This window comes from Haliaeetus leucocephalus, unplaced genomic scaffold (assembly GCF_000737465.1).
Source record: "Haliaeetus leucocephalus isolate CR32 unplaced genomic scaffold, Haliaeetus_leucocephalus-4.0 Scaffold636, whole genome shotgun sequence".
Taxonomy (NCBI): domain Eukaryota; kingdom Metazoa; phylum Chordata; class Aves; order Accipitriformes; family Accipitridae; genus Haliaeetus; species Haliaeetus leucocephalus.
Window position 1 is genome coordinate 3377412 of NW_010973072.1, and position 24393 is coordinate 3401804.

General features: G+C 41.2%; 2 protein-coding genes across 2 annotated transcripts in view; one reads left to right on the plus strand and one right to left on the minus strand.

Annotated features, from left to right (window-relative positions):
- ABAT (4-aminobutyrate aminotransferase) overlaps positions 1–19788 on the plus strand; it is a 61343-nt gene extending 41555 nt beyond the window's left edge. The window contains exons 6-16 of the mRNA XM_010578437.1: positions 4292–4341; positions 8719–8799; positions 9314–9406; positions 9800–9862; positions 11581–11644; positions 12353–12501; positions 14070–14207; positions 15534–15701; positions 16422–16568; positions 17727–17838; positions 19084–19788. Coding sequence (XP_010576739.1) covers positions 4292–4341; positions 8719–8799; positions 9314–9406; positions 9800–9862; positions 11581–11644; positions 12353–12501; positions 14070–14207; positions 15534–15701; positions 16422–16568; positions 17727–17838; positions 19084–19205 — 1187 coding nt within the window. The 3' untranslated portion in view covers positions 19206–19788. The remainder of the gene's footprint in view (positions 1–4291; positions 4342–8718; positions 8800–9313; positions 9407–9799; positions 9863–11580; positions 11645–12352; positions 12502–14069; positions 14208–15533; positions 15702–16421; positions 16569–17726; positions 17839–19083) is intronic.
- A 1962-nt stretch (positions 19789–21750) lies between these two features.
- On the minus strand, positions 21751–23762 carry TMEM186 (transmembrane protein 186). The gene is made up of 2 exons (XM_010578438.1): positions 23203–23762; positions 21751–21911 (listed from the first exon to the last, which is right to left on the minus strand). The coding sequence occupies exons 1-2, from the start codon at positions 23493–23495 to the stop codon at positions 21848–21850; spliced, it is 357 nt and encodes a 118-aa protein (XP_010576740.1). The 5' UTR covers positions 23496–23762; the 3' UTR covers positions 21751–21847.
- Positions 23763–24393: the final 631 nt, after the last annotated feature.

Genomic DNA, 24393 nt, shown 5'->3' on the forward strand with positions numbered 1-24393 from the left:
TAATTTGGAGAAACTAGTGCATGGTCATGTAGTCAAAGGAAAGTAAGTGCATGCTTCAAAAGAATGAAATTAAGATTGTGCAGACAGTGCACTGAGGCTTTCTGACCTTGTAGCGCTTGATGGTGCAACCATACCTCTTAATACAGTCTTTGTGTATAAAATACTGAAGTATTAGGGGGGAAATATTTTCTTAATGGGCGGAAAGGGGCAGGGGCTTCTACAGTTTACTTTCTCTGGTTGATTGAAACTGGTGACATAGATAGAAGACTCCAGTACCTATAACTGATCCTCAGCTAAGCCATCTAGTTCCTCCTTCATGTGTGGCAATGCCTTCTTGAGGATCAGCTGGGGGTTTTTGTCCTAAATGACATGTTGCTCAGTCGTGAAGGAACTACAGTACAGTGCTTCATACACCTTCTCAGATAATGGCTCTATGATATGTAGCAACAAGAAGTAAATGGAAATTTAATACTTACAGGCTGACCTAAATCTAACTGAACACACAGCATTAATTTATTTTTTTTAAGGTGTACTGAATGACTAGACTGACTATCTGAAGCTGCAGAGGTTGCTAATAAAGTCCCGCTTGGTGACAGCATTAGGTTCTAGACTGGGACACCAAAACAAGATCACAAAGTGCTCGCTAGTCATCTGTGCTTATCTCTCTGCAAGTAAATCCTATAAAACCTTTTATGAATCTGTCAGGACTCCCCAAGATTTAATAATGATCTGCTACCCTAGAATATATTTATCAGCAGAGGTTGAGAGGGAATAAGTGCCTGTGCAGAGAGATAAGAATTAAAGTGTAAAAAAACCTCTTGGAAAAGATGTTCTGGGCTGTTTCTTGCTGAAAAACAAAAATTAAAACAGTTTTTTAGATGGTTTTTGGGAAGTTGTAGCACAAAATGCTCCTTTAAACCTGTATCTAATCTAATAGAGTTAGAAACCCCATGGAGCCAAATGCAAGAGGAGATTCTATCGATGTGTTTACTAGCAAACATCCTGGAACAGCAAATGAAACAATCTGTTTTCCAGTGCTGGGAAGGTCTGTTTTTGTTTGGAGAGATGTGGAGAGGTGTAGTTTGATATTGACAGCAGCCTGCTGCTCAGTTCATATGGATTCATTGGGCTTTCTCCATCTCATTATTTTAGCAGCCTCCAGTTTTTTTCCTTTTGCAGACAGGCACATTCATGAGCCTGGAGGACATGTGCTTTCCTGTCGCATTGATCTAGACGCACAGCAAGAGTGATGAAGCAGGTGCCCTTGTCTTAAGAGCCAGCTCTGTCACTTCTTATAGGAATGTATTTTTAAATCTAGAAACCCTTGTGTTGGTCAAGGCAATGAAACAAGTTACTGTCTTTGCTGTCTCAGCCTAGAGCTTTTTGACTTTGTCTACCATGGTTATATAATAGTTATTTAACCATTTAGTTCTTACTGGTGTTATTTCATGACTATGAACCCATGTACCAGTTCAGCATCTTTCTACACACAGACCTACTCTTTCAGAAACAGTCAGGCTTTAAGGATTCTCTCTTCTTTTACTGGGCCCTGTTTGAGGATGCACCAGTGGAATAGGGAGTGTTAGGAGGGGAGACCAGGCCACTCAGCCTGAAGTGAAAAGAATAGGAGAGACATCTTGTGTGGGTGGAAAAGGGTAAGTTATGGGTAACAGAAGCCTTGAATTTGTGTTACATAGGAGAAGATGCAAAGATCTCTGCATTGTCATGCATCTTAACAGCAGCATCAGAATTACATGTTTTTACAAGCAATACCGGAGTTAATGGTTAAGCTTCCTAAGCAATGGAAGCTATTTATAACAAACTTCTGTAAGGTTTAGTTTGGAGATTTCCAAAACACTGGATATACTCTCAGAGGTGCTCTCAGTGGTAGCCACAGCTGCAGCTCTCAGCAACATAGCTTTCAACTGTGTCATTCCCTCTAGCCTAACAACAATTCTTCCCATGACAGCAAATGCAATGCAGATATAGTTGTCTGTGTCCCAAATAACTGCTTGCATTATCTTCATAATAATTTTAACAGATTCTTTGTGGCATGACATGTGGTTAAAACAATCTGGATATTTCCTTGTTTTGAACTAAAATATTAAAAATGGAATTTATAATTGATTTGTTAATGCAGTAGCCTAATGCTCCATTGCTCAGACAGGATAATCAGGGCTATTGTCATTCAACTAGAATGAGGAGTTCAGAGGCATGATAAGTTTTTGTAATAAAATTAGAGTGGTCTGACTTCTTCAGCAGTAGGGAAAATGAGGTTTCCAACTGTTTCTACACAGGAGTATAAAAGATGATATTAATCTCTGGCTTTGGCATTTCATACATTAGAAATGAGGCTTAAAATGAAATTTTCTGGGCTCCTTTGAGCTCTTTTTTTTTTTTTACATCAGATACATTGGTTTACCTGTAAAGCAAGCAAGTTATCACATAGAACATCAATGGGTATAAATTAAGCACCTTTGTTGTGTTAAACCCGAAGCATCCTTAGTATCTTGATGTTTCTGGGTAAAAAGGACAAATTGTTGCCTCTTTTTCCAAATAAAAGTTTGTCAAAGTAAGGAAAATGGGAAGGGAAAAAAAAGCTGGTCATGAGAGAAAGTGAAAAGTGCAGAATCTCCTTCTCTAATACAAAGCAGCAATTTATCAAACAGGTTTTTTTATGGTGATGCACAGCTGAGGTATGTAAATCTATGACTGAGAAGGAAAGATTTCCAGAGAGGTGTCTTGGAATAACTAATGGGTTGTGGTGGGTTAGAGATTTGGGTGCTTATCAGTCCGTGAGTTTTAAGTATATGGCTATCTATGTCGACAGTCTCTTCCTTCTGGTAGAATTGTTAATGATCACACATGAACATCTGCAGTATGGGTTTATGTTATATGTTATCTGGGTTGGAATATGCATCTTCATGCATGAAAATAAATGAGTGTATATATACGTGAAAGCCTAGATAACGTGGAGGCCAGCGTGTGCATGTCTCAAAACCAAGTTTGGCAGCATCTTGCTTACAGAGTGTTTAGATAGCACTGTAGACAATAGCGGTGATGAATGCCATCCAACTGTGAGAGATGTCAAGGAGTGCCGTCAAGCCATTGGCAAAATTCTGCTGGTGTCCCAGGGCTTACCCCTGCTGGGTCTGCCATAACGTGTGCTCGTTGCATGCATCAGCAATGAAAAAACATCTCTGAGAACAGCACTGCTGTGCTACTGAGGTTACCCTGCAGCATCCGGCTGTATCTGCTGAGGGACAAAAAGCCTTTGCTGATGTTTTGTTAGCACATTATAATGCACTGAAATTACAATTGCTAAATGAGCTTTCTTTGGGAAATCGGTAAATATGTGAATTTTTGCTTGTTTATTTCTTACGGTCAGCTGCCAAAGGCTGTGGAACTGCATGGAAGAAAAGCATTAAGGGGGCAATATATGTTTCTAAGTTGATTTTACAATGAGGAAAAATCCAATCAGTTAAAAAGCACAGTGGGGTGAAAAAACCCTCTGTTATTGTGCTAGAAATAATCAGTATGATATTCAAAGAGGGTAAAAATTGCTACGAGGCCAGAAGTGTAGCACCAGCTACTATAAATGCACACAGCTGCATGGGGAGCTTCCCTCTGTGGTTCAGAGTGTCAGAAGCCGTTCCTGAAACGCGTGTTGGGTGGTCAGTGCTCAGTGGGAGCCACGTAAGCTCAGCTGGTCAGGGTTACGGTGAGCGAGAACGGTAAGCAGCCAGCTTCAGGCAGGAGAAACCGGAGATGCTTTGATACCACAGCTAAATGGTGACTAACAGAAAGAACGGCTTGTGGGCTGCACTGGCAGAAAGTGATGTCTGCTCTTAACTGAGGAAGAGGAGAGCTTTGCACGTTGTACTATACAGAAACCAAATACACGTGGGAAACCTAGAAAGGAGAGTGAGCAAGCATTTAATAATGTTGCTCCCACAGTACTTGGTAGAAACTGTGATGCTTCAATCAGGCCCCATCAGGCAAAAGATCCATGTCATGTTCATTTATTTTCGTGTTCAATTTTTAACTTTCAGTACTAAAATATGTTTTGCTACTGCCTGACACAAAATTTGTACCAAAGTTCCAGATAATATATTTTGTAAAAGAAGAGAGGTTTGTCCTACTTCTTTTGAAGTTCTGTTATTAGTAGTTAAAACGTATACAACTTACACAGAAACAGTCAAGCATTAAGTCTGTTCTCTAGGTTATGCTTTACATTAATTTATTGAAACCAGACAAATAACTGTTTTCTTTGTTTGTTCTTTTTAATTAGGTTACAGCCATCCCTCTCTGATAAAGCTTCTACAGCAGCCACAGAACTTAGTAAGTGAATTAAAACATTAAGTACTTGAAGGAGTCTTCTCCCTCCTTGTGGCGGTCTTTTTTAGTTTTTCTTAAACTGATAATGAATGCTTAATGACTCAATTTAAAGTATGATAGGATCTGCTTTCTTTATTTCTCACTAGATGAAAAGAGCTTGGTAGTGTTTAAGAAGACACCAAAACCTCTGTGAAGCTTTATAAGAAGTAAACATTTGGGTGATGCAAGCACTTGATATGTTTGCAGCCAGTTTTAAATCATAGTTCAAGCACAGTGTTTCCAATTAACTATTTGAGCAGTGTTGTTGAGTGAAGATTTTTGAGCCTGAAAGCAAGCACAAGTCCTTGCGAGAGAATATAGTATTTTGAATATGGCACCTTAAGTCTGGAATTCTGTGGATGTTTTGGGTTTCTTGGGTGGTTTGGTTGGGTTTTTTTTGGGGGGGGGGGGGGGGGGGGGGGTACGTGTAGGGGTACTGGCTGATTCCCATCTCCTAAGTACTAAGTTGACTAAACCACTGACATGTCCTTGAAAAATTAAAATCATTAGACTAGAGTGACAGGATTATTTCAAAACAGAGTAACTGATTCTTAAATAAAGTATCTTCCTGTTTTCCCTAGCAGTATACTGATAGTGATTGGAAATAACCTGAATTACAGAAATCACTGAAAGAAAGTTGCATTCTATTTGAAGCTTTATTTTTTTACTGCTCGGACAGAAGTTTTGGATTCCATAATGATTTTGTGCAAATTTTAAAATTGTAACTTTTTTTGGCACAATAGCTTATGCATATAGTACATAGATAAATTGACCTCACTGTTTTTTTCACTGCACATCAATAGATCCTTGTTGGTTGTACTGTCTTTAGTGACTTGAGCCACTGTTTCTGCAAACCAGTAACAGGTGTCCACGCTGCCTGCAAGGGCATAGCTCAAGTGTGGGCCAGTTCCCTCTCAAACCTGCATTTCCCTTCCAAAAGAACCTGCTGGCTCACTCCAGCAGACTGTAAATCCTGAGCCAGCATGTCAGAGAAGTGCAGACATTTGAGTTCCCTGAGCTGATTTGCTTTATGGAGTTCTCATTTCTTCAGGATGGGAAATTCTGCCTTGCCCAGAACTAAAATACTTCAAGTTTTTTAAAAAAACACCAGGGCTAGAAATGCAGGAGTTCTCAAAGGCAGATCTGGGTATTACAGAAGCACTAATATGTCTAAATACTTATGTTAACTTGTAAAACCTATTTCTGAGAGAATAACAATAATAATGCAGCAGTAGGCAAAGTCAGATTTAAAAAACAAACAAAACTCCCCAAAACCCAAACCAACAAAAGAACAAAACCAAAAAAACCTGTTGCCTGGTGGCAGTTGCCAATTTGTCCACTGGAAAAGGGAAGTTAACAGGCTGCGAGCTAGAAGCCTGCAGTAAAAGGAACTGTCTCCATAGTCCAGAATGAATGGTGCAACCAGGACCCCTCTCTCCCACATATGAGCATCAGAGATGTTATTGGTACCCTGTTCCAATTTCTGAAACCTGCACTAAACCTATTAGTCTGCGCCTGACTGCGCACTTAGGATTTCTGGCAGGCTTTAGCCTGGGCACGGTGTAGGCAGGATGTCAGTTTTGCAGTGAAGTTTTGCAGAGCCAAGGCCAGAGAGCTGCGAAGACCCAGAACTTGTGCAAACCTCACTGCAGACAGAAGTGCGTGCTGGGGTCTGACTGCAGATAAAGAGCCAGCTTTATTGTGAAAGTACTTTTTTTCAGTAATACACATTGAGGTAGGGCCCTTTTCTAATGTTAACGATGGGACTGGTGTTTTCTTGGAGGGATTTTTTGTTTGGTTTGTTTGTAATCCTCCATGTACCCTCTTTATAGCCAGCTATGAAGAACAGAATATGCATCTGTTCATTTGAGACCATAGCAGCTTGATGTCGATGTTCTGTTTTTCTCAGTACTGACTATCTTATTAACCACAAAAGAAAAATACACTTTTCTGCTCAATGGCAAATGTTGTCCATTGATTGTGATGTAATCAAATTCACAACAAATTTATGGTCTCATATCTCTAACTTTGTATGAAAATTTACTTCTAAACTGAGATAAAAAGTCAAGTAAGATTTCTCATACATACTAAACAAAAACTTTGTGTTAATCTGTCAGTAACATCCTTTCTTAGTTTTTTTTTTAAGCTTGAGTCTGTTGAAACAAACATTGCTTTGGAAGCAACACACTTGTACAAGCTACAAAGTACTAGCTCGTACTCCATTATATCTTATGTGATATTTGGTTTTCCCTAAGAATTCTGATGAAGTGTTCCTACAGTACATTGTGACCACTCACACCTCTTGCTGTGGTCCACACATCTGAATAAATGAGTACTTGTATTGAGGAAAAAGATTGAAGGATGCTGATAAATGTGCAAGCTTGAGTTGCGCTAAAAATACGAATGTTTGGGGGAAGGCAGTCTGTCCCCTCTGGAGACCCATAAAGACTTAAGTCATTGAAGCTTAGCCTTTAATTTTAACGATGACTTGTTACAACAACAAGAAAAACAACAATTAAACAAAAAAAAAGGGGGCAAATAATGCTGCTTTGCAGTTGGCAAATTTATTGAGCTTGTCCTTTTCTGAGCAAATTTAATTTAAAATAAAAAGTAGCACATTGTGAATCAAATAAGATTACCTACAAAGTCTAAGAGCAATGATGAATCAATTTTAATCCATGACACTTAATTTAAATTAATGGCATAAACATGACAAATTCATCTCCATTAGTGGACTGGGGAGACTGAGGGACTTTTTCCAGAGCTGCTGTTTAGAAACACCTGTGTGGGCAGCAGGCTCAGTTTTCCCACCAGCTGCTGTTCACTGACACCAAAATTACCTTTCTCAAAGGTGTGAATCCTGATGTGGCCACTTCATAGGACCAGTGGGACAACTGAAGTTGGAAGGGACCGCAGGCGGTCTCTTGCCCAACCTCCTGCTCAGAGAGGGTTGGCTGTGAGATCAGACCGGCTGCTCAGGGCTTTATCTGGGGTCTTGACAACCTCTTTGTGCGATGTGTTCCACTGCTTCACCGTTCTCTTGGTGAAAAAGCTTTTCCTTATACCGAAATCAGCACCTCCCGTGTTTTCATTTATGCCCATTGCTTCTCATCTTCCCATTGAAGAGCCTGCCTTCATCTTCTCCGTAACCTCCACGTAGGTATGGGAAGGCTGCGTTCCTGTAGTCGCTTCTGTGATTACCAAGGGTTTTGCAGCAAAACAGATTCAGTTCTGCTAACAGGGAAAGGGAGTGGTTGGAGAAAGGAATTCTGGGAAGCAGACATGAGGTCAACCAGGTAGTTTCCTGGTAGGCTATGGAATTCCACTGTTAGGAGAGATCCATGGCATCCATGAAGACTATTTCAGCATGAGTGGCTCCTGGTCCATGTCAGACCTCGATCAGGAAATGGAAAGGCGAAAACTGGGAAGCTAGAAATCTGCTGTTGTAATGCACAATAAAGAATGTACCTCTAATTCAGGCTGAGGCACTGAGAAGGATGACTGTGCAAACTGAAGGCCCTAGAACAGGAAATATTTACCTGCAAATCAGCAAGCTTCATGGAAACAGTACACAGTTGAAAAGGAATTTCACCACCATGTCTGGATATATCATAGTCAATGTTCTTGAGCTTGATTAAATGCCTGTTCCCGAGTAGTGGGACAATAATAACATGCAGGGTAGCTTCTCACCAATCTCCTTGCTGCACTGCCCATTACTGTACATGCCAGAGGAGTCTAGACGGGAGACAGCATGCCTGTGTGCACAAGTTTTTTGTCAGGAATCTATTTTATTGTAGCGTCGTGTTGCTGATCCTTGCATGTGTGTTATCTTTCTCAGATGTGGCACCTATACTTTAAGTTTACCTTTGCCTTGTTCCCCTAAATCCCATTGTAATAGTATCTAGAGGGTGTTCATAACCACAGCGTTCTGAAATGGTCTGTCCTGAAGCTCAATAAGGAAGAAAGTGCTGCTGTCCTAACTGAATCTAGATATAGCTACTCAAACTGAAGGCAAGTAATTAAGATTTTAAAGTGTATTTCCTGTGTATAAGGAAAATTGAGATTGAGCAACTAAAATGGTAATATTGAAGAGGAAATGTCAGTATCAGTTAGCATGCACCTTTTCTAAGAAGTCCTGCAAGAATGAAGTATTAAGGATTAGACAGAAAAACATATTCTAAGACATGAATATTATTCCTTGGCTTTAAAACTCCTTGTGCCACGACTACAAATTTCTGGCTGGTATTTGTAATTAGAATAAAATGTAACTGCCTTGATATTAACATGGTATTTTTCATGTAATAGTAAAACCTAACAATTCCTCTTCCTTTGTCTTTGTAGAGCACTTTTATCAACAGACCTGCCCTAGGGATTTTACCTCCAGAGAACTTTGCAGAAAGACTGAAGGAATCTTTGTTATCAGTAAGTTTGAGATAGCAGTGATGAGTTACCATGTTCTGTGTTTAGGCACACGGGCATATCAAGGGATGTTATGGATTTTAATAGGGAACATTACAGATTAGCTGTTTGCCCACCTGCCTTCCCACCACAAGTGATGAGATCGAACCTTTTTCCTCAACTTGACAGCTGAATGCGAGAGGGTGACATGTCTGCTCTGCACAGATACTGCCTCTTTCATTCTGGATTCAAGAACTGATGAGAAAACACATTTTCACTAACTTCTGTTCATTGTGCTTTCATAAGAGACAGTGGAATAAGTGGCTTCTGTTTGTCTTGATTTAAATTTGAAGATCCTTGGGACTGAAACTGAATTGAGCCCTCTCAGCTGCAGTTGAAATTGGCTTTCCTCATCCGAGGCGCGGTTGGTCTCCCATTATACTGAAGCTCATGATGTTAAGGACTGATCAGTATTATCGTCACTTGGCACTATATGTGTGCTTAATATTTTGGAGTAATTTTCTGTCTTCATCAACAGGTGGCTCCTAAGGGCCTGCCACAGGTGATCACCATGTCTTGCGGATCCTGCTCTAATGAAAATGCCTTTAAAGCAATATTTATGTGGTACAGAGTGAGTAAAATACTAAGATGGTTTTTGTAGGTTTAAATGTAGAAATGAGTATTTATTCATCATCAGAACTGTTACTGTAAAACAAAGTAAAGCTTAGAGGTTCTTTTGTTAATGATGTTATTTATATTCAACCTAGTATAAAATCTTTATTAAAAAGTCTTCATCTAAGCTTTCACTTTATATTGACACAAATTTAGAAATTATAAAGAAAAGGAAATAAAGAAAATGCAGATCGCAGTCAGTATGTAAGAGACACAGTCCCTATCTTCATTGGCTCTAATTTGGAATACCAGCATTACTAATTTGTGATTCAGCCATAAATGCAGTAGTGACAACTACAGGAAAACTATCTGTTGGGTTGTTTTTGTTTGTTTGTTTGTTTGTTTGTTGCAGAACAAGGAGAGGGGCCATAGTAATGTCACAAAAGAAGAACTGGAATCTTGTATGATTAACCAGGTAACATTTGTTCTTTACCACACCTACAGATGTACCATTGGCTTGGGTTTATATGGGAAGATTGGGAGGAAAAATCGGCTTTACTATATCTCAAGTGGAATCTCGGATTTGTAAATTTAGGAAACGGTGAAATACAAACTGCTCCCAACAAATATCAAGACCTGCTGCTTGTATTCTTTTGCATCCTTGCCAGTTGTGAATCTTGGGAAGATCTCCCTTTTTTCATGACATATCATTTGCTATAGAGGGGCCCACGTGATGGATGGGTCCATGGAGATCATTAATACATAGAAAAGTTACAAATAATAACAACAGACCTTCTAATTTTTTGTTTCAGAAGTTGTGATTTTATGGCTTAAAACTGATCAAGGAGTTGGTTAAAATTTGACTGACTAAATGTTAACAGGCAGGATGAGGAAATTGAGATGCAGCTGATAAACCTCTGAAGTCCTAGTCACCTTCAACTGAGGTGGTCTCACTCTTGCCAGTCACAAATCTTAACATGCAACAATAGCAGAAAACAGAGTATTTAATCTCCTCTTTGAGATAAACATGTTAGAAATTAATAACCTGCTGGTCCCAGCCTGATCTTTGGCACTTTTGTAGTGATGAGCATTCAGTTCATTCACATGGGATTAGGAAACTCGTTTGGCTTTAAAAATGAGGAGGGTTCTTACAGGTTTTCTGTTGTCGTTGTTCTGTTTGTCTTCAGAATTATTTTTTAAGTTCTGTGGTGTTGCTTACAGCATGGTCAGACAGATGGCTGTGCCAATACTAGTAAGAGGATGGCACGCCATGACCTGAAGGAGGAGGAATTTTACAAGATGACCAAAGATGTGTAAAACTAATGATCACTTTTTGTCCACGTTCAGCTATCTAAACATTAGGATCCCTCTTTAATTGTCTTGAGTTCTCTTTACAGCTGGGGAGGGGACAGATTTGAGAGGGCAACTGCATCCCCCTTTTGGGGGCAATCCTCTGAAATCCAGTTACAAATATTGCAGCCTTGACCCTGTAGCTGAGTGTGGGGTACAAGACTAAAGGTGTAAACGGGTTGTGTAAGTGGTGACAATCTTCTCACTTGCAGGATAAGAGAGAGGCATAAAGAAAGAGAATTTCTATTTTTAGGGGGGGTGGAGGGTTAGCCCCAGTATATCCTTTTGTTTAATTCCAGACGGTATACAGTTTGCATGTCTTTTGTTGTGGTTCCTTCTCATTCTTGGTACAGCGAGGCATCAGGAATGCACAGGGCATCCAGCACAGGCCCCCCCCAGCCTCTCCTCGCAGAGCCCCCACCGCCACCCCTGGGCACAGCCACCCCGTACGCGTCCTCATACTTTGTACAAAAAGGGGCTGATTGTACTGAATGCTTAGCCTTTGTGCGTGCTCATGTGTGAAGCGATATTATGATACGGTATAAAGTGCCACGTATTCATTAGTATTAATGATGCATTCTAGGAGGTCAGGCATTTTTTAGGGGACGACAAATGTATTTGTTCAAACGGGTAAACATAACAATTTGCGGTGCCCGATGGTTGCAGAGGAAACCAATCTGCATGCTGCGAGAGGCAGCAGCTTGGATCCAGCCGTCCCGCTGTGCCCTGGCCGCGGGTTTGTGCCTGGGTTGCGTCAGGTGCCCGCAGCTGCGCGGGCAGCAGGGCCACCCACCCGCCCGCGGCACCGCACGCTGACTGCCCGCCTCTCTGCTCTGCTTGCAGCCCCCCGGCTGCCCCGACTACGCCATGCTCTCCTTCATGGGCGGCTTCCACGGAAGGACCCTGGGTAAGAAAAGCACCGCCGGCGACAACCTCCCTTTTCTTTCGCTCCTCTCAGCCGCTGCAGTAAGCTGTCATCTCACTGTAGTTTCGGAAAAGTGGTTTTTTCCTTAGACAAATGCTACCACTGGAGGAGCTGTAGGTTTATTGAAGGCTTGCTGTTGAAGCCCCACCAGTACTGAAACAGAATATTTGAGTGACGGTGGGAATTAATTTTATATTTTTTGAAAATTTATTTTCAAAAGGTCTCCTATTTTCATTCTGAATCCAAGGTTTCCTGTCTATACTAGTCAAAATCTTAACTCCTGGGGTAAAATCACCACAATATGCAAACAAGATGTCACTCATTTTTACCATTTTATATTGGCTCAGTCCGTGTTCTAAACGTTACCCAAGAATGTTGTAATTCTGAGCTTTGCAAGCAGTTTTCTTTGGAGAGGTGAAACGCATCTTGTCTGAGCAGCCTATTCAGATTAACAGGTTCTCCGGTTCTTCTGGAACAGTGCATGTAGAAACTGATGTTTAAAAGCTAGAGCAATCCACTTAAGCTTGACTAAATCCCATTAACCAGTATTTCAGAAAATGAAGTAAAAACATAGAGCAATTAAGAGAATTCTACAGTCCTGGTGTCAGGCAATTTTTCACCTCTTGGTAGCTTTTTTCCTGTATTGTTCCTAGACAGGTATTATTTTCATTTTTGCTTTTCTGGGTTTAGGTTGCTTAGCTACAACTCACTCTAAAGCAATTCACAAATTGGACATTCCATCGCTGGACTGGCCTATTGCTCCATTTCCAAGGCTAAAGTATCCTCTGGAAGACTTTGTGAAAGAGAATCAACAGGAAGAAGCCCGTTGTTTAGAGGAGGTAAAAAATTCACTGGCAGCTTTCTGCTGGTTTTGTTTTGAAATAATGAATAGTGCTAGTAGGATTAGCTGTTTTTCACTAAAAGAATGTTTTCAGGGATTGGAACAGCATGTGATAAAAACAGCATTCACTGTTGTTTACAGTCAGAAGTTTGTCCCTGCCTTTCAGAAGAACAGCCAGCTTACTGTGAATTAGAGGTCTACATGATTCATACCAAAGTGAAATTTCACATGCAGGAGCAGCTCGTTGTATCACAGTCAACTTGTCTGCCAGATCTTGCAAAGGGACATGGACTAAGAGAGCGCACAGCGTGCATAATCCTCTGCAAAGAGAACCTGTAACAGGATTTCAAGTTTTTCAGCTTTTCTGTGGTAACCTTCTGGCATAAAGCTCTGATCCTACCCATGGCTGCAGGGAGTGAGTGGGCAGGGACTCTGCCTTCCCTAGCCCAGGAGAAAGGAAAGGTGGGCAGAACAGAGTTTAAGGGAGGAAAACCGTCTCCAGGTACCAGAACCATGGGATTGGATTCCCTGTTGGGCACACTGGGATCCAGGATCTGTCACTTGCAAGGGCTCACTCTTGAGAGACAGAGGTGGGGAGCAAGGCATGGTGTGCCCTGTGACTGGACCTGCAGTAGTGCGCAACCTGGAGCGTCGTAAGCGACTAGGGCAGGGGGTTGTGGTGAGCTGAATGGAGCGCAGCAGCACTCTGGATGGCTGCGCAGAGCTGGATCAAAGAGACTTCTTACTCACACTGCCTGACTTCAGAGAAAACAGAAAGCACAGCAAATTGGTTCCCCGTGTTTGCTCCACAACAGCTTGGGGTGGGGGAATTGTGATGCAAAAAATCAATCCACAGACTTGAAGCTGTTATTTAAAAAAAAATAAAAAAATAAAAAGCCAAATGCTTTCTTTGAAAGTCTGTGGATTGGCTTACTGGCACCCTTTGGAAACCATTGGGTTTCAAAACCCAATACAGCCTACACGGGTTGTGGGCCCTGAAAGCTGTAAAGGGTATTTCAAGTACAAATGACACTACTAATCACAGTAACTGGTACTACAAGGTTAATTAAAACTTCTCTGTAAGCCCCTTGTCAGCAACAGGATTTCTGCACTATTTCATCTGATTAAGTATCTGAAGTAGGTGACTAGAGAAAGCAAATTTACCAGATTACCTTCTTTAATACATTACCTGAGTTTTATTTTCTGACACAAAATCTGTTTTCTTCTGTATTGCTTAGGTGGAATGACAGTAATGGCATAGCAAGCTACAGTGGTTTCCACCATATCTTCAGCTGAAATTTGCTAGAGTTTTCAGACCTTTGTAGATAAATGTGCAACTAGTTACAATGTGTTTAGGGTATGATTTAAACTTAAGCATTATTCAGGAACAAGAGGGCAGTGTTAAATGCTGGAAAAACTACTTGTTAATTCCTCGTGCTTCCTGACATCTTTATAGCCAGGAATGCTTATGAGAAGTTGAAGTTCTGTTGCTGAGATTTAATCTTTCTGGGAGGAAATGTGCGAATGTCCTGAAAGGAGAATGTATCATAAATGTTTGTTTTACAGGTGGAAGACCTGATTGTAAAGTACAGGAAAAAGAAGAAGATTGTGGCTGGAATCATTATAGAACCAATACAGTCAGAGGGTGGGGACAATCATGCTTCAGATGACTTCTTCAGAAAGCTACGAGATATTGCCAGAAAGGTAATAAAATATTTCACTGTTTGCTCAGTGGTAGCTAAACATGCAAATACTTCTTGGTGTCTCCAGAGGCCTTCCTCCCTGCCCCAGGCACTTTGAGAGCTTCACAGGCCTCCTTGGTAGCAGTTGGGGTAGTCATGTACAGGTATGTATTCAGATACAAGCAACCCATTGTCAGCACAGTATCTTCTCTTCCATTTGATGTGCACCTAGTGGTTTCCTCAGTCCAATAAATTTTCTTCTAATGTCTAAGTCAGAGAGAAATTACTCTGATTCATTAACTATGGATTTCGCAGCAGTGTTCTTTATATGATAATGCCAATTTGTTGAAGGGGTTCAAACAATTTCAGAAGAGGCAGGTTTGGAAAAGGGTAATTTTCTGTTGACATATTTGGTTTTAATTGCAAAAAAAGCTGAAACACAAAATGAGTCCAACTGTAGAGCTGATGCTCCAATAAAACAATGAAAAGGACAGATGTCTTGATACTTGGAATGTGAAGTTACCTGTTTAGAAGTGACAACCATCAATAAGACCTACTCCATGCTTTTTTCACCCTCAAAACATTTGTTTGCTTACAGAGAAAAGCATAGGTGATGCTTGGAAAATTGTGTTCTGCTGTGAGAAAAAGCGGCTTTTCCCATTGTTAACAACTGCTCATGCAAGAGTGATTTAGTAAATAAGGTGAAATGAAAAGGTTTGCTTTGTCTAAAATGAGATGCCGTCAAAAGTACTTACGAATTAGTTCTAATTACAATATCATGATATAGCTTGATCTCCCTGTCCCAAAGTTTCAACAAAATAGTCCTTCACAGCTGAGTAACTCTTTCAGCAGACTCATCTGAAAAGGCAGCTCTTCCAGGATCATTTTAGGCCCCTAGACTGAACAGATGCTGCTGCTGGTATTGCCTTTGTGCCACAAATGCCTGACTCAGATTTGAGGCAGAGACTTCTTATTTAAAACAATCAAAACTCCTAGAAATGCTGTTCTGCCTCCCTCAGGGGCTTTGAAGATGCTCCCAGATGTCTTCAGGTATCCTCTAGAAATGTTCAAGACTATATAAAAACACATGCTTTGTTTGTGAATTTAGGTAGAAAATATGTCTGTACTGCCCTTCTGAAAAAACAGCTGAATTTTTAATTGTGAAACCTAATGCACAGTGAGTGGCATTGGTATGGGGGTTGAGGAGGGGAGATTTGGAGCAGTCAAGGTGGGGAAGGAGGGATGTTGCATGTAATTGGCTCATATTATCTGTTGGCAAAGAAAGAGAGGTATTTTTGTTTTGGAAATGAGGGCTCACATTCCCTGCTCTTTACATCTGTCTCTGCAGCATGGCTGTGCGTTCTTGGTGGATGAGGTGCAGACGGGAGGCGGCTGCACAGGAAAATTCTGGGCACATGAGCACTGGGGCCTGGATGACCCAGCTGATGTGGTAACATTCAGTAAGAAGATGATGACAGGAGGATTCTTCCACAAAGAGGAGTTCAGGCCAAATGCTGTAAGATTTTCAATGAAATTTGAACTCTGTGCTAGTTGGTGACCATTCATAAGGAACTGTAAAGTCCATGGAAGAGACAAGCTTTCCTTCAGTAAGGCAGGCTCAGCTAGATGGACCTGCTATTTCATAGATACTTGCTTTGTGCTTACACAAAAGTTGTTACTTCTTCACTTCTATTCCAGTTGCTGTCAGTCACAAAGGTCATAAAGCTGGTGGGAGGGAGTGGAGAACTGGGTTTAGCCTAATGAACTATGCTTCAGTACAAAATCCAATCACTGACACCTTTTTCCATAGGGCAACTTGGTATCTTCAGAGCTCGTATGTCAGCATTATGGATTCTGTCAGCAAGATTTCTTCTTCGCATTAATGACATTTTTGATGTAATAAATGGAAAAAAAAATTAGGGGGGAGAACACAAAGCTTGAATGTAAAACCTGTATAGATGATGCTGATTTCCATGTCATCTATGTCCATGTTTCAATGAGATGTCAGAGCAGCAAGACAGAATGCACTAAATTTGTAGCATAAGGTAGTTGCCCTTTGTTTCTGCTCAGCAGGGCAGCTGTATTTTGCGCTTACAACAAAAAAAGGGGGTTGGTATTAGGGCATGCTTTTTCATACACCTGATGTTGACATTACCAGTTTGATGGCTTGTTTTTCTTTATTATAGTGATTTGCCTGTTAACATGTTTCACAACTCTCTCTCCAACCTTTCCCAAGCCCTATCGGATTTTTAATACCTGGCTTGGAGATCCATCCAAGAACCTTATGCTTGCTGAAGTCATTAAGGTTATTAAAAGAGAAGACCTTCTAAACAACGCAACCCATGCTGGGAAAGCACTACTGACTGGGCTGCTGGATTTACAGGTAAACATCTGGAAGGATTACAGATAAGAAGTTTGCTGATCAGGTAGGGTCTGACGTCATCCAGTTTAGACACCTGGAGTAACGAACTCCAGCTGGGGACTAGACCACAATCAGTAACTTGCTGGTTTAGGTACTTCACTGCAAGCCTGAATTACTGTGTCCCATTTGGAGCTGAAGTAAACTTTCTTTTACTGACTTAAGAATGCTGACTTTGTATAGCTTAATCCAAAACAGAGAGTTACCCCCAAATATCTGAAGGTATGAACTGCAGCTAGTTAAATTATTTTGCTAGAAGTCTGTTATCACAAGCAGCTAGCATTTCATTGTCCCAAAAGTTCTTTTTAAAGGAAAGTGCCTTCATATTTTGTTACAATTCCATTGGGCTGTTGAAACAAGAAAATTGTAGCTTTCCCTCCCTTGACTAAGGGAAATTCCTCACAGCTTCAACTACGCAGCCCCACATGAGAAGGAAAATCAGATAGGCATTTAAGGGTAGGCTTGCAGCTTTTGCCTTTCAAAAGGCATTTTGTGCAGGATAAACCCAAATACAGTCTCTGCTCTCTCCACAACTTCAAGGCATAGCAGGCAGGACTACACAAAAAATTATAATCTTCACACTTTGGAGGGCCAGAATACAACTAGTACTATCTAAAGAAATTTACTCTTAAAAAAGATGAGGATTGTAACAGATAGTAAGTGAAGCAGATACTACTAGCAAGTGTCTTAGTGCAGGATAAGAATGAGCTGGTTTCTTAGCCCCATTCCAGATTATTTATGCTCACGTTTTCCTGGAGTGTGTTTCAGATGCAAGGTGCTTTACGCTCGCTTCAGGAGGCTCGAAGTAAGATTTTACCTTACCCAGCTCAGGGGTGCAAATTCATTCTCGCTTCCTGCTCAGATGTTCATCTGCTTTGCGAGGAGAGAACCTGCCTGCTGTTGGGCTCTGCAGTCTATGGCTTTCAGACCTTTGTCAGAAAGGGGCGAACAGGACACGAGGTTTCGTGAGAAACCCAGCCTGTGCAGTAGCTCCACTCCACTGGAACGGAGGAGGCAGCAGGGTTTCCATGTGGCAGAGTGCCTGGCAGAGCAGAGCTTGCCACCAGGTGCCCTCTGTCACAGCAGCTGCCACCATGGATGCTTCCTCACCTCTCTTTGCAGGCTCGTTACCCCCATCTTATCAGCAGAGTGAGAGGAAGAGGAACGTTCTGTTCGTTTGACACTCCAAATGATGCAACTAGAAACAAGTTAATTACAATAGCCAGAAACAAAGGTAAGAAAGTCTCTGTGTGTGGATTAGCTTCAGATGACAAACAGTAGCATATGTAATGCTTTAAACTTTTCTTTTTCGTATGGTATATGTGTACTACACTATCAGAGGACAGAAGTGAAGTTATGAACAAAGCTGTATTTAGACATTTCTGGAAATACTTGTATTTTCAGAGACATCGGACCAGTCCATTGCATGGTATATATGTTTACCTTTTTCTATAGGTCTAATGTTGCTGGAAGAGATCTATGTAGGGCATGAGGTTTTGTGACATCACTTTCATATTCCTCTGCAGTGACCTTAGGTGCACCTAGGCATGGCTTACTTCTAGAAATAGATCAGGAAAATTAGAAGTTAATGTAACTGTCACTCACGAAAACATAGGGAGAAAAAATATGAGGTTTATGGAATACCTAATAAGGAAATATGAGTTGCCTAAAATGGGCACAGATCTACAACTACATCCCTCTTACTACAGAACTCTTACCCAGCTGTAGAGAAGCCCCGGTATCAGGAGGGGAACCTCATGATCTGAAGCCTAACATTCTCTTTGAATTTAACTGTGTGTGGGTCCTGGGTTTGCTGCTGTCAGTTTTTGCTCTTACTTATATCTCTTGAAAGAACCAGGCATGATGCATCTAAACTATTGTGAAGCCAAAATTTTAGAGTGTAAAAGACTGGTATTTTTTTGTTCTTGGAAACTAAGCCAGCAGGGAGAGAAAGCAAGCTGTTTGTTTCATGGTAAACCAAGGCTATTCTTATAGGCAAGGTAAGCTCAGCTCCATGGTATGGATTTTCGTTGCCCACAAACGTTTCAAAGAATTAATTGATTTTTAACTTCTCGTAATTAAAAACTAAAAGTAGTTTAAAAACAAAATTGCAAAGAAACCTACTGTGTCTTGTTCTGGCATTGAGGTACTTAACCAGTGGAGTATTGCACTTTGAAGTGTCAGATGCTGTTTGAGCTCTGTGCTGGATGGAGTCTTTCCACTGAGGTTGGGATTATTCCCAACACTCCCAAGTGTTTTACAGAACCGCTACAGGCACCCGCAGTGTTCTTCTGAGTTGCTGGGAAGCTTGAGGCCCCTTTGCACCACTGACTGGGTGCTGTATCATTGTGTGGTTAGCAGTGATTTGGGGAGCTTGTTGGCCCTCCACAGTGAGGTGAACCTCATTCAGAGATTTGCATCTTCTCAATATTTGGCGAAGATGGAAATGACTAGAGGACCTCTTCTGTTCTTGTTTTAGGTGTTGTGCTGGGAGGCTGTGGCGACAGATCAATTCGTTTTCGTCCAACACTGATCTTCAAGGATCATCATGCGCACCTCTTTCTGAACATTTTCAGTGACATCTTAGCAAACTTCAAGTAAAAAGCAGTTCCCTCGCACTGAACCGCTGATTATGAAATTAGTTTGCATTAATTCATGTCTTCTCTACTTACAAGATAAGTGTAAAGTCATAAACTAAGGTTTGTGTTCTGTCTGTAATCCTGCCCAAGGCAAGCTGCTCCATGCAATCTCGATCCAGGCAGAGCGTTGGTACTGGTCACCAGAAGGTACATGCAACTGTCCCGCACTGTGCATTTGTAGAAGCTGTGGCCCTCCACCTTCTGGCTTGGGTCATACTAATTGCCGTCCTCTCTACATTCACGGCCCTATCTGATTGTCTAAATACGACCTGGTACAGTCCGTTTTCACGGGTAATCCCAGTAGATTTACTCTTGTGTCCAGAAGCAGCAACAAGTATGGCGTAACACTTAAAAGCCACATGCCTGTCATACAGAAAGTGCCATTCTCTAATGGTAGCTGGAATAAAATCGGTGTTTCAAGGAAAGCTCTGCTTTCCACCACTGCCAAGTACAGTATTTTACAGAGTAATTTCCAGCTTTATTCCCCTGAATACAGACATCTGCCACACCAACTGGATCAGGATGCCATCAGCTACTCTGTGCCCAGCCTTCAGCCTACACATACTGCTTCAGAGGCACTAATGCATTCAGCCACATGTGCAGCGCTGTAAGTGGAAATGAAGTACTTTTTTCCTCATCCTGGATTTTAAAACTTTTGACTTCTCTTACAATCAGACTTGTACAGAGAAAACTATACCCTGAAGTATGTAATTTGACAAAGCTTGCAGAATCATGTGAAGGACATTATGGCCACCTCTGTCAGCAATCTAGAATGATTTGAGATTATCTTACTGTTTGCCCATAACACACAATAGCCATTCATTTATCTATTACAAGTTCTACATGAATACTTGAGGTATTTTGTAAAACTACCACAAAACTGCTTGATCTTAGCCATTCCCTGACATCAGAGCCACTACAGTGAAGGCCTAGTCCTAATTGCACATTTATAATGCAAAGTAATTCTATTTTTGTTCTAATAGTTTATTCTAAGTCATTGATACTTCAGAGGTCTTCTAGAAAGCCACAGGGATCAAAAAGCATCAACAGTTCATTAATTTGTTTCTCTTCAAAGAATTAGTTTGGAAGTCTCTTCACTATGTACTCTTTGCTTAAGGCTGACTTGAACTAGGTCTGGTGCCTTTTTTTTTTTCTTCTTGGCTAGCAAGCATCTGGATTTTGCTAAGTTTAACATCATGTTGTGCACCAAAAAACAAGGACCACAGTAGACTTTATAGTTGCCCTATTAAGATCTGACCACAATTCTTAAGTACATAATAAGAGACAGAGGAGTTAAAAGATTCACTTGTTTAATACGGCTACCAAAATATGAAAGGCTTCTTACCTGCTTTGAGAAGTGTTGATCATGGTTTTCCCATTTTATTTTTTGAGTGCTGGTATTGGGAAACTCAAGTACACTCACTTCTGCTAGCTTCAAAATAATGGGATTTCTGTAGGCCTCTCTGCAGAAACCAGAATTCTGGTACCAGCTGGTCAGAACCTGAGCAGGTTTTTGAACAGAGGTTGTAGAAATCTGGGGGAAGGGCTGGTAAATTGGTGGTCAACAAAACCTCATTGTCATCACTGTCCTTGTAAGCATATTATCAGCAAGAAGAAAGTCAAACCAAGAACTGTATTTGACAGCATTTTTGGAATTAGTTTGTTCGACATATCAGTGCAGTAGTTTTAGTAAATGTCTCTAGCAAGTCTTGTACTTTTACAGAAGCAAAGGTCCAGTAATTTGAAGTCTTACCACATCTTCACTTTTATTATGAATACTCTAGGTGTTTTTATAATTTTTACTGACACTCAGTAACTGTATAATTGTGTACATGTTGATGAAATCATGTTAGAGAATACATAGAAAGCACTGCAGCTGAAGCATATAAAGTTAATATTGTTTACAGCATACTGTGGACAGTGCCAAATAAATGTTTAAACAAATACTTAAATACACTTCATGGTGTAACTAGTAACTGCACACAGATTCATAACAAATGACATCTCATGTGTAATCAATATTCTTAAATAAAATATTTATAATTGAACTTCTCCAGGGGTTTTTATTTTATACCTAGTACATGCCTAAACTGAATCATTAGTGCATATTAAATATATTCTTATGAAGATCAGCCTCCAAAAACCACAGTGTATGCATACAGTGTATTTTGCTGCCATGATCTTTAAGCCAAGGACCATTTCTCTTTTCCTTTTGATATTGCTGTACCACACAGGATCAGCCAAAATTTAAAATAAAGGAGCCGCCATTAGGAAAAGTTCAACACAAATAAATAGTAAACCAGGGTTAGCCTGTGCACTTAAAGGGCACTTTTACTTACCTGCATCTGCTGAGCCACCAAGAGACAGAGGTTTCAACACATGCGAGGAAGAAAGAGAGAAAAGAGTACTCCAAATTTCTCTATTGGTGAGGGTCAGTTTATTTGCCAGTTTCAAATGAAGCAACAGCTAGAAGAGCAGTGGAAGGAGTTCACTTGCTTCTGACAACTCACAAAAAGTTTTTCATGTTACAAGTGATCAGGTTTGATTCTTTCTCGAGTTTAAATCCTGCTCCTCATTTCTGCTGAGGTTTTGGAAAATGAGAAATCATACCAACACCACAGAATAAGACCGCTGTCCTTCATGGACACAGATGCAGGGGTGATCAGCCCTGCAAGTTCAACAGAATACAAAGTACACATATTTTCAGCCTTAATTCAACGTAGCTTTTAGGTGTCTGTCTTACCTTTTTTTCTTTTCATTTTAGGTAAACCCAGATTGGGGGAACAGGGATTGGAAAGGGTATTTGGCAACAGAGCTTTTGATGTTAAAATATGCCCAAATCGGGAAACATATCAAGGGATACAGATGACTTGTTTCCCAGGCTGTATGCTATTCTTCACAGAAGACTGCTTGATTCACATAGTCCAAGATACTTTTCGTAACATTTACTGACATTTTTGCAACTCAAAGTGTTACAGTATTGATTAAACATCATTCATACATACAAAAAAACCACAAACGTGAATATATGCAAAGAAGGACAAGAAGTTCCAACATTTCAGATGATCATTAGGATCCAAACTGAACAAAGGATCACAGACTGTCCCTGTAATTCACAGCACCATAGTTTAGGTGTGGTTTTTTTCCAATGGGAAAGCAGTTTCTACGAGAGGCTCCCGAAATGCTGTCCCAGTCTTTAACTTACCCTTAAGGCTGAACTGGCAACGTGTCTTGGCAACATGCACCCTTGTTTTGCCCAGTTACGTTCACATCCTGGAAGACCATGCCAAGAGACCCCACTCTCCTTATACAGCATTATATACCGCTCTTTCCAGTTACCTCAATTGCATTAATGCATGAGCCTTATTCATCATATGTACGTATGTATGTACGAGACAAGTTTCAATTTCAAGAGGTTTCCCAGTCAACCTCAATTTCACTAAAAGACTGAATTTAAAGTGAGGATGCTCTGGCAGAGTTACTGCACTTCACTTCCAGAGTTTTTCCTGTTTCAAAACAGCCTAAGAGGCCAGCTGAAACAGTCGGGGTCAGCACCAGTAATTCCGCCTACTGCACGTTCCAAGTAGGACAGTTTAGACTGAGAACTGCTGGTGACAGTGCACTATGCACATCACTGTATCTGACACGGAAGAGATGCTGCTCACACCTTAAACAAGCTGCAAAGACATTTAATCCAGTGGATTGTTCTTTACCATTTCTACTTTCTACACTGAGTGCACTTACCAACAGGCTTTGCATAGGAAAATGACTGAAGTATGTCAGTTTGGTAAACTAATTAAACTTCACAGAAGAATAAGCGCAATGAACATGCAACAAGGAAAACCACTGGAAATTAGCTGCTGTATCACTCAGGTTTTCCAAATATTTGAGTAAATTTCTGTCTGTCTACAATCTGGCCAAACTTAATTGTAAAATATAAAATATCTGTACTATTATACCGTTTGAACTGGAGAAGTAGCTCCTCCTTGCTATCTCCAACTTCATCCAAAGTCATCACTGCCTCTATGGGACAGTAAATGTCATTCCGTTTTCCCCAAAACGTCAAGTGGGCCACTCTGACGGTACGGCCAGTTTCATTTAAGTAGATGAATCCAATAATTCGTCTGAAAAAGTAGCTCATACCATACAACATTGCACCAGCAAAGACCGCGATGCCAGTTGTATATATGAGGATATTCTGAGAAACCTGGTCTTGCAGATAGAGGTAGCAGATGGGAGGCAGCATGACCATGGTGGTGGCAGTCTGTAACAGCTTCAGTCTGGAGAGCACCCTGCAGTACTTAATCCCCGGAAACCTGTAGACCAGTTTGAACTCTTCTGTTTTCACATCCACAGCCTTCTGTCGGACCACAGCAGCAGGGGCCGAATGGCACAGACGCACAGGTGGCTCTCGCTGCCTCCCAAGATAATTAAGACCACCATTAACTTGCTGGTTTTGTGACTGCGAACACTCCCACGTACCAAAAAACCACAGTGGGCGAGCATCTTCCTTCTTCCATGACCTTGTCCAGAGCTGATTTTGTGCACATCTCCCAAAAGACGGTGCCACGCAGACTTTAGTCCTAATTCTGCAGAGCCTAACCTATAAGGAAATACTCCCACAGGTCATTGTTTGAGTCGTCTTTATAACCGAATCGCATTTAGCTCAGAATCTGTTCCTCAGGCACTTAGAGACAGTAAGCTTAAGCCCCAGCTCGCTGTAACCTAATACTTTAGCGCTGTGCTAGGACACTGGTACTCATGCTTGCATCCCTGCCTGCAGATGAAGAGGGAAAATACTTCTGATGACGTACCCGATACCGAGGTTAGCTCACTGAACTAATGCCCTGTGGCATCCCCTGCCTCCCTCTTTCTTTGAGCAACGTCAACGTGAAAGCACCAGCACGGCGGGTTGCTTCTAAGCAAAGAGGGTCTGAGAACCTGGGGCTGCTAGCCCGCGAAATCAGGGGAATAACCACGTGAATGACAACCTTGGGGAAACAGAAAAAAAGCGGGCTAAGCACGATGAAGGGGGGGAGAGCACGACCAACGGACCCGGACCGAGGGACGCCATCGCTCGGGAACCCGCCCCGGGGTGGGCAACGGCAGACCTCGCGGGCAGGTTAACGCCGCTTCCCCCGGCCCTCCTC

Excerpts from the sequence above, each read along its gene's own strand:
- TMEM186 (XM_010578438.1), bottom strand. The coding sequence starts at position 23,495 with ATGGTCATGCTGCCTCCCATCTGCTACCTCTATCTGCAAGACCAGGTT. Across the intron at positions 21,912-23,202 it reads CTACTTCTCCAGTTCAAACG|GGCTGATCACCCCTGCATCT; the intron begins GTATAATAGTAC and ends TTGAACTTGCAG.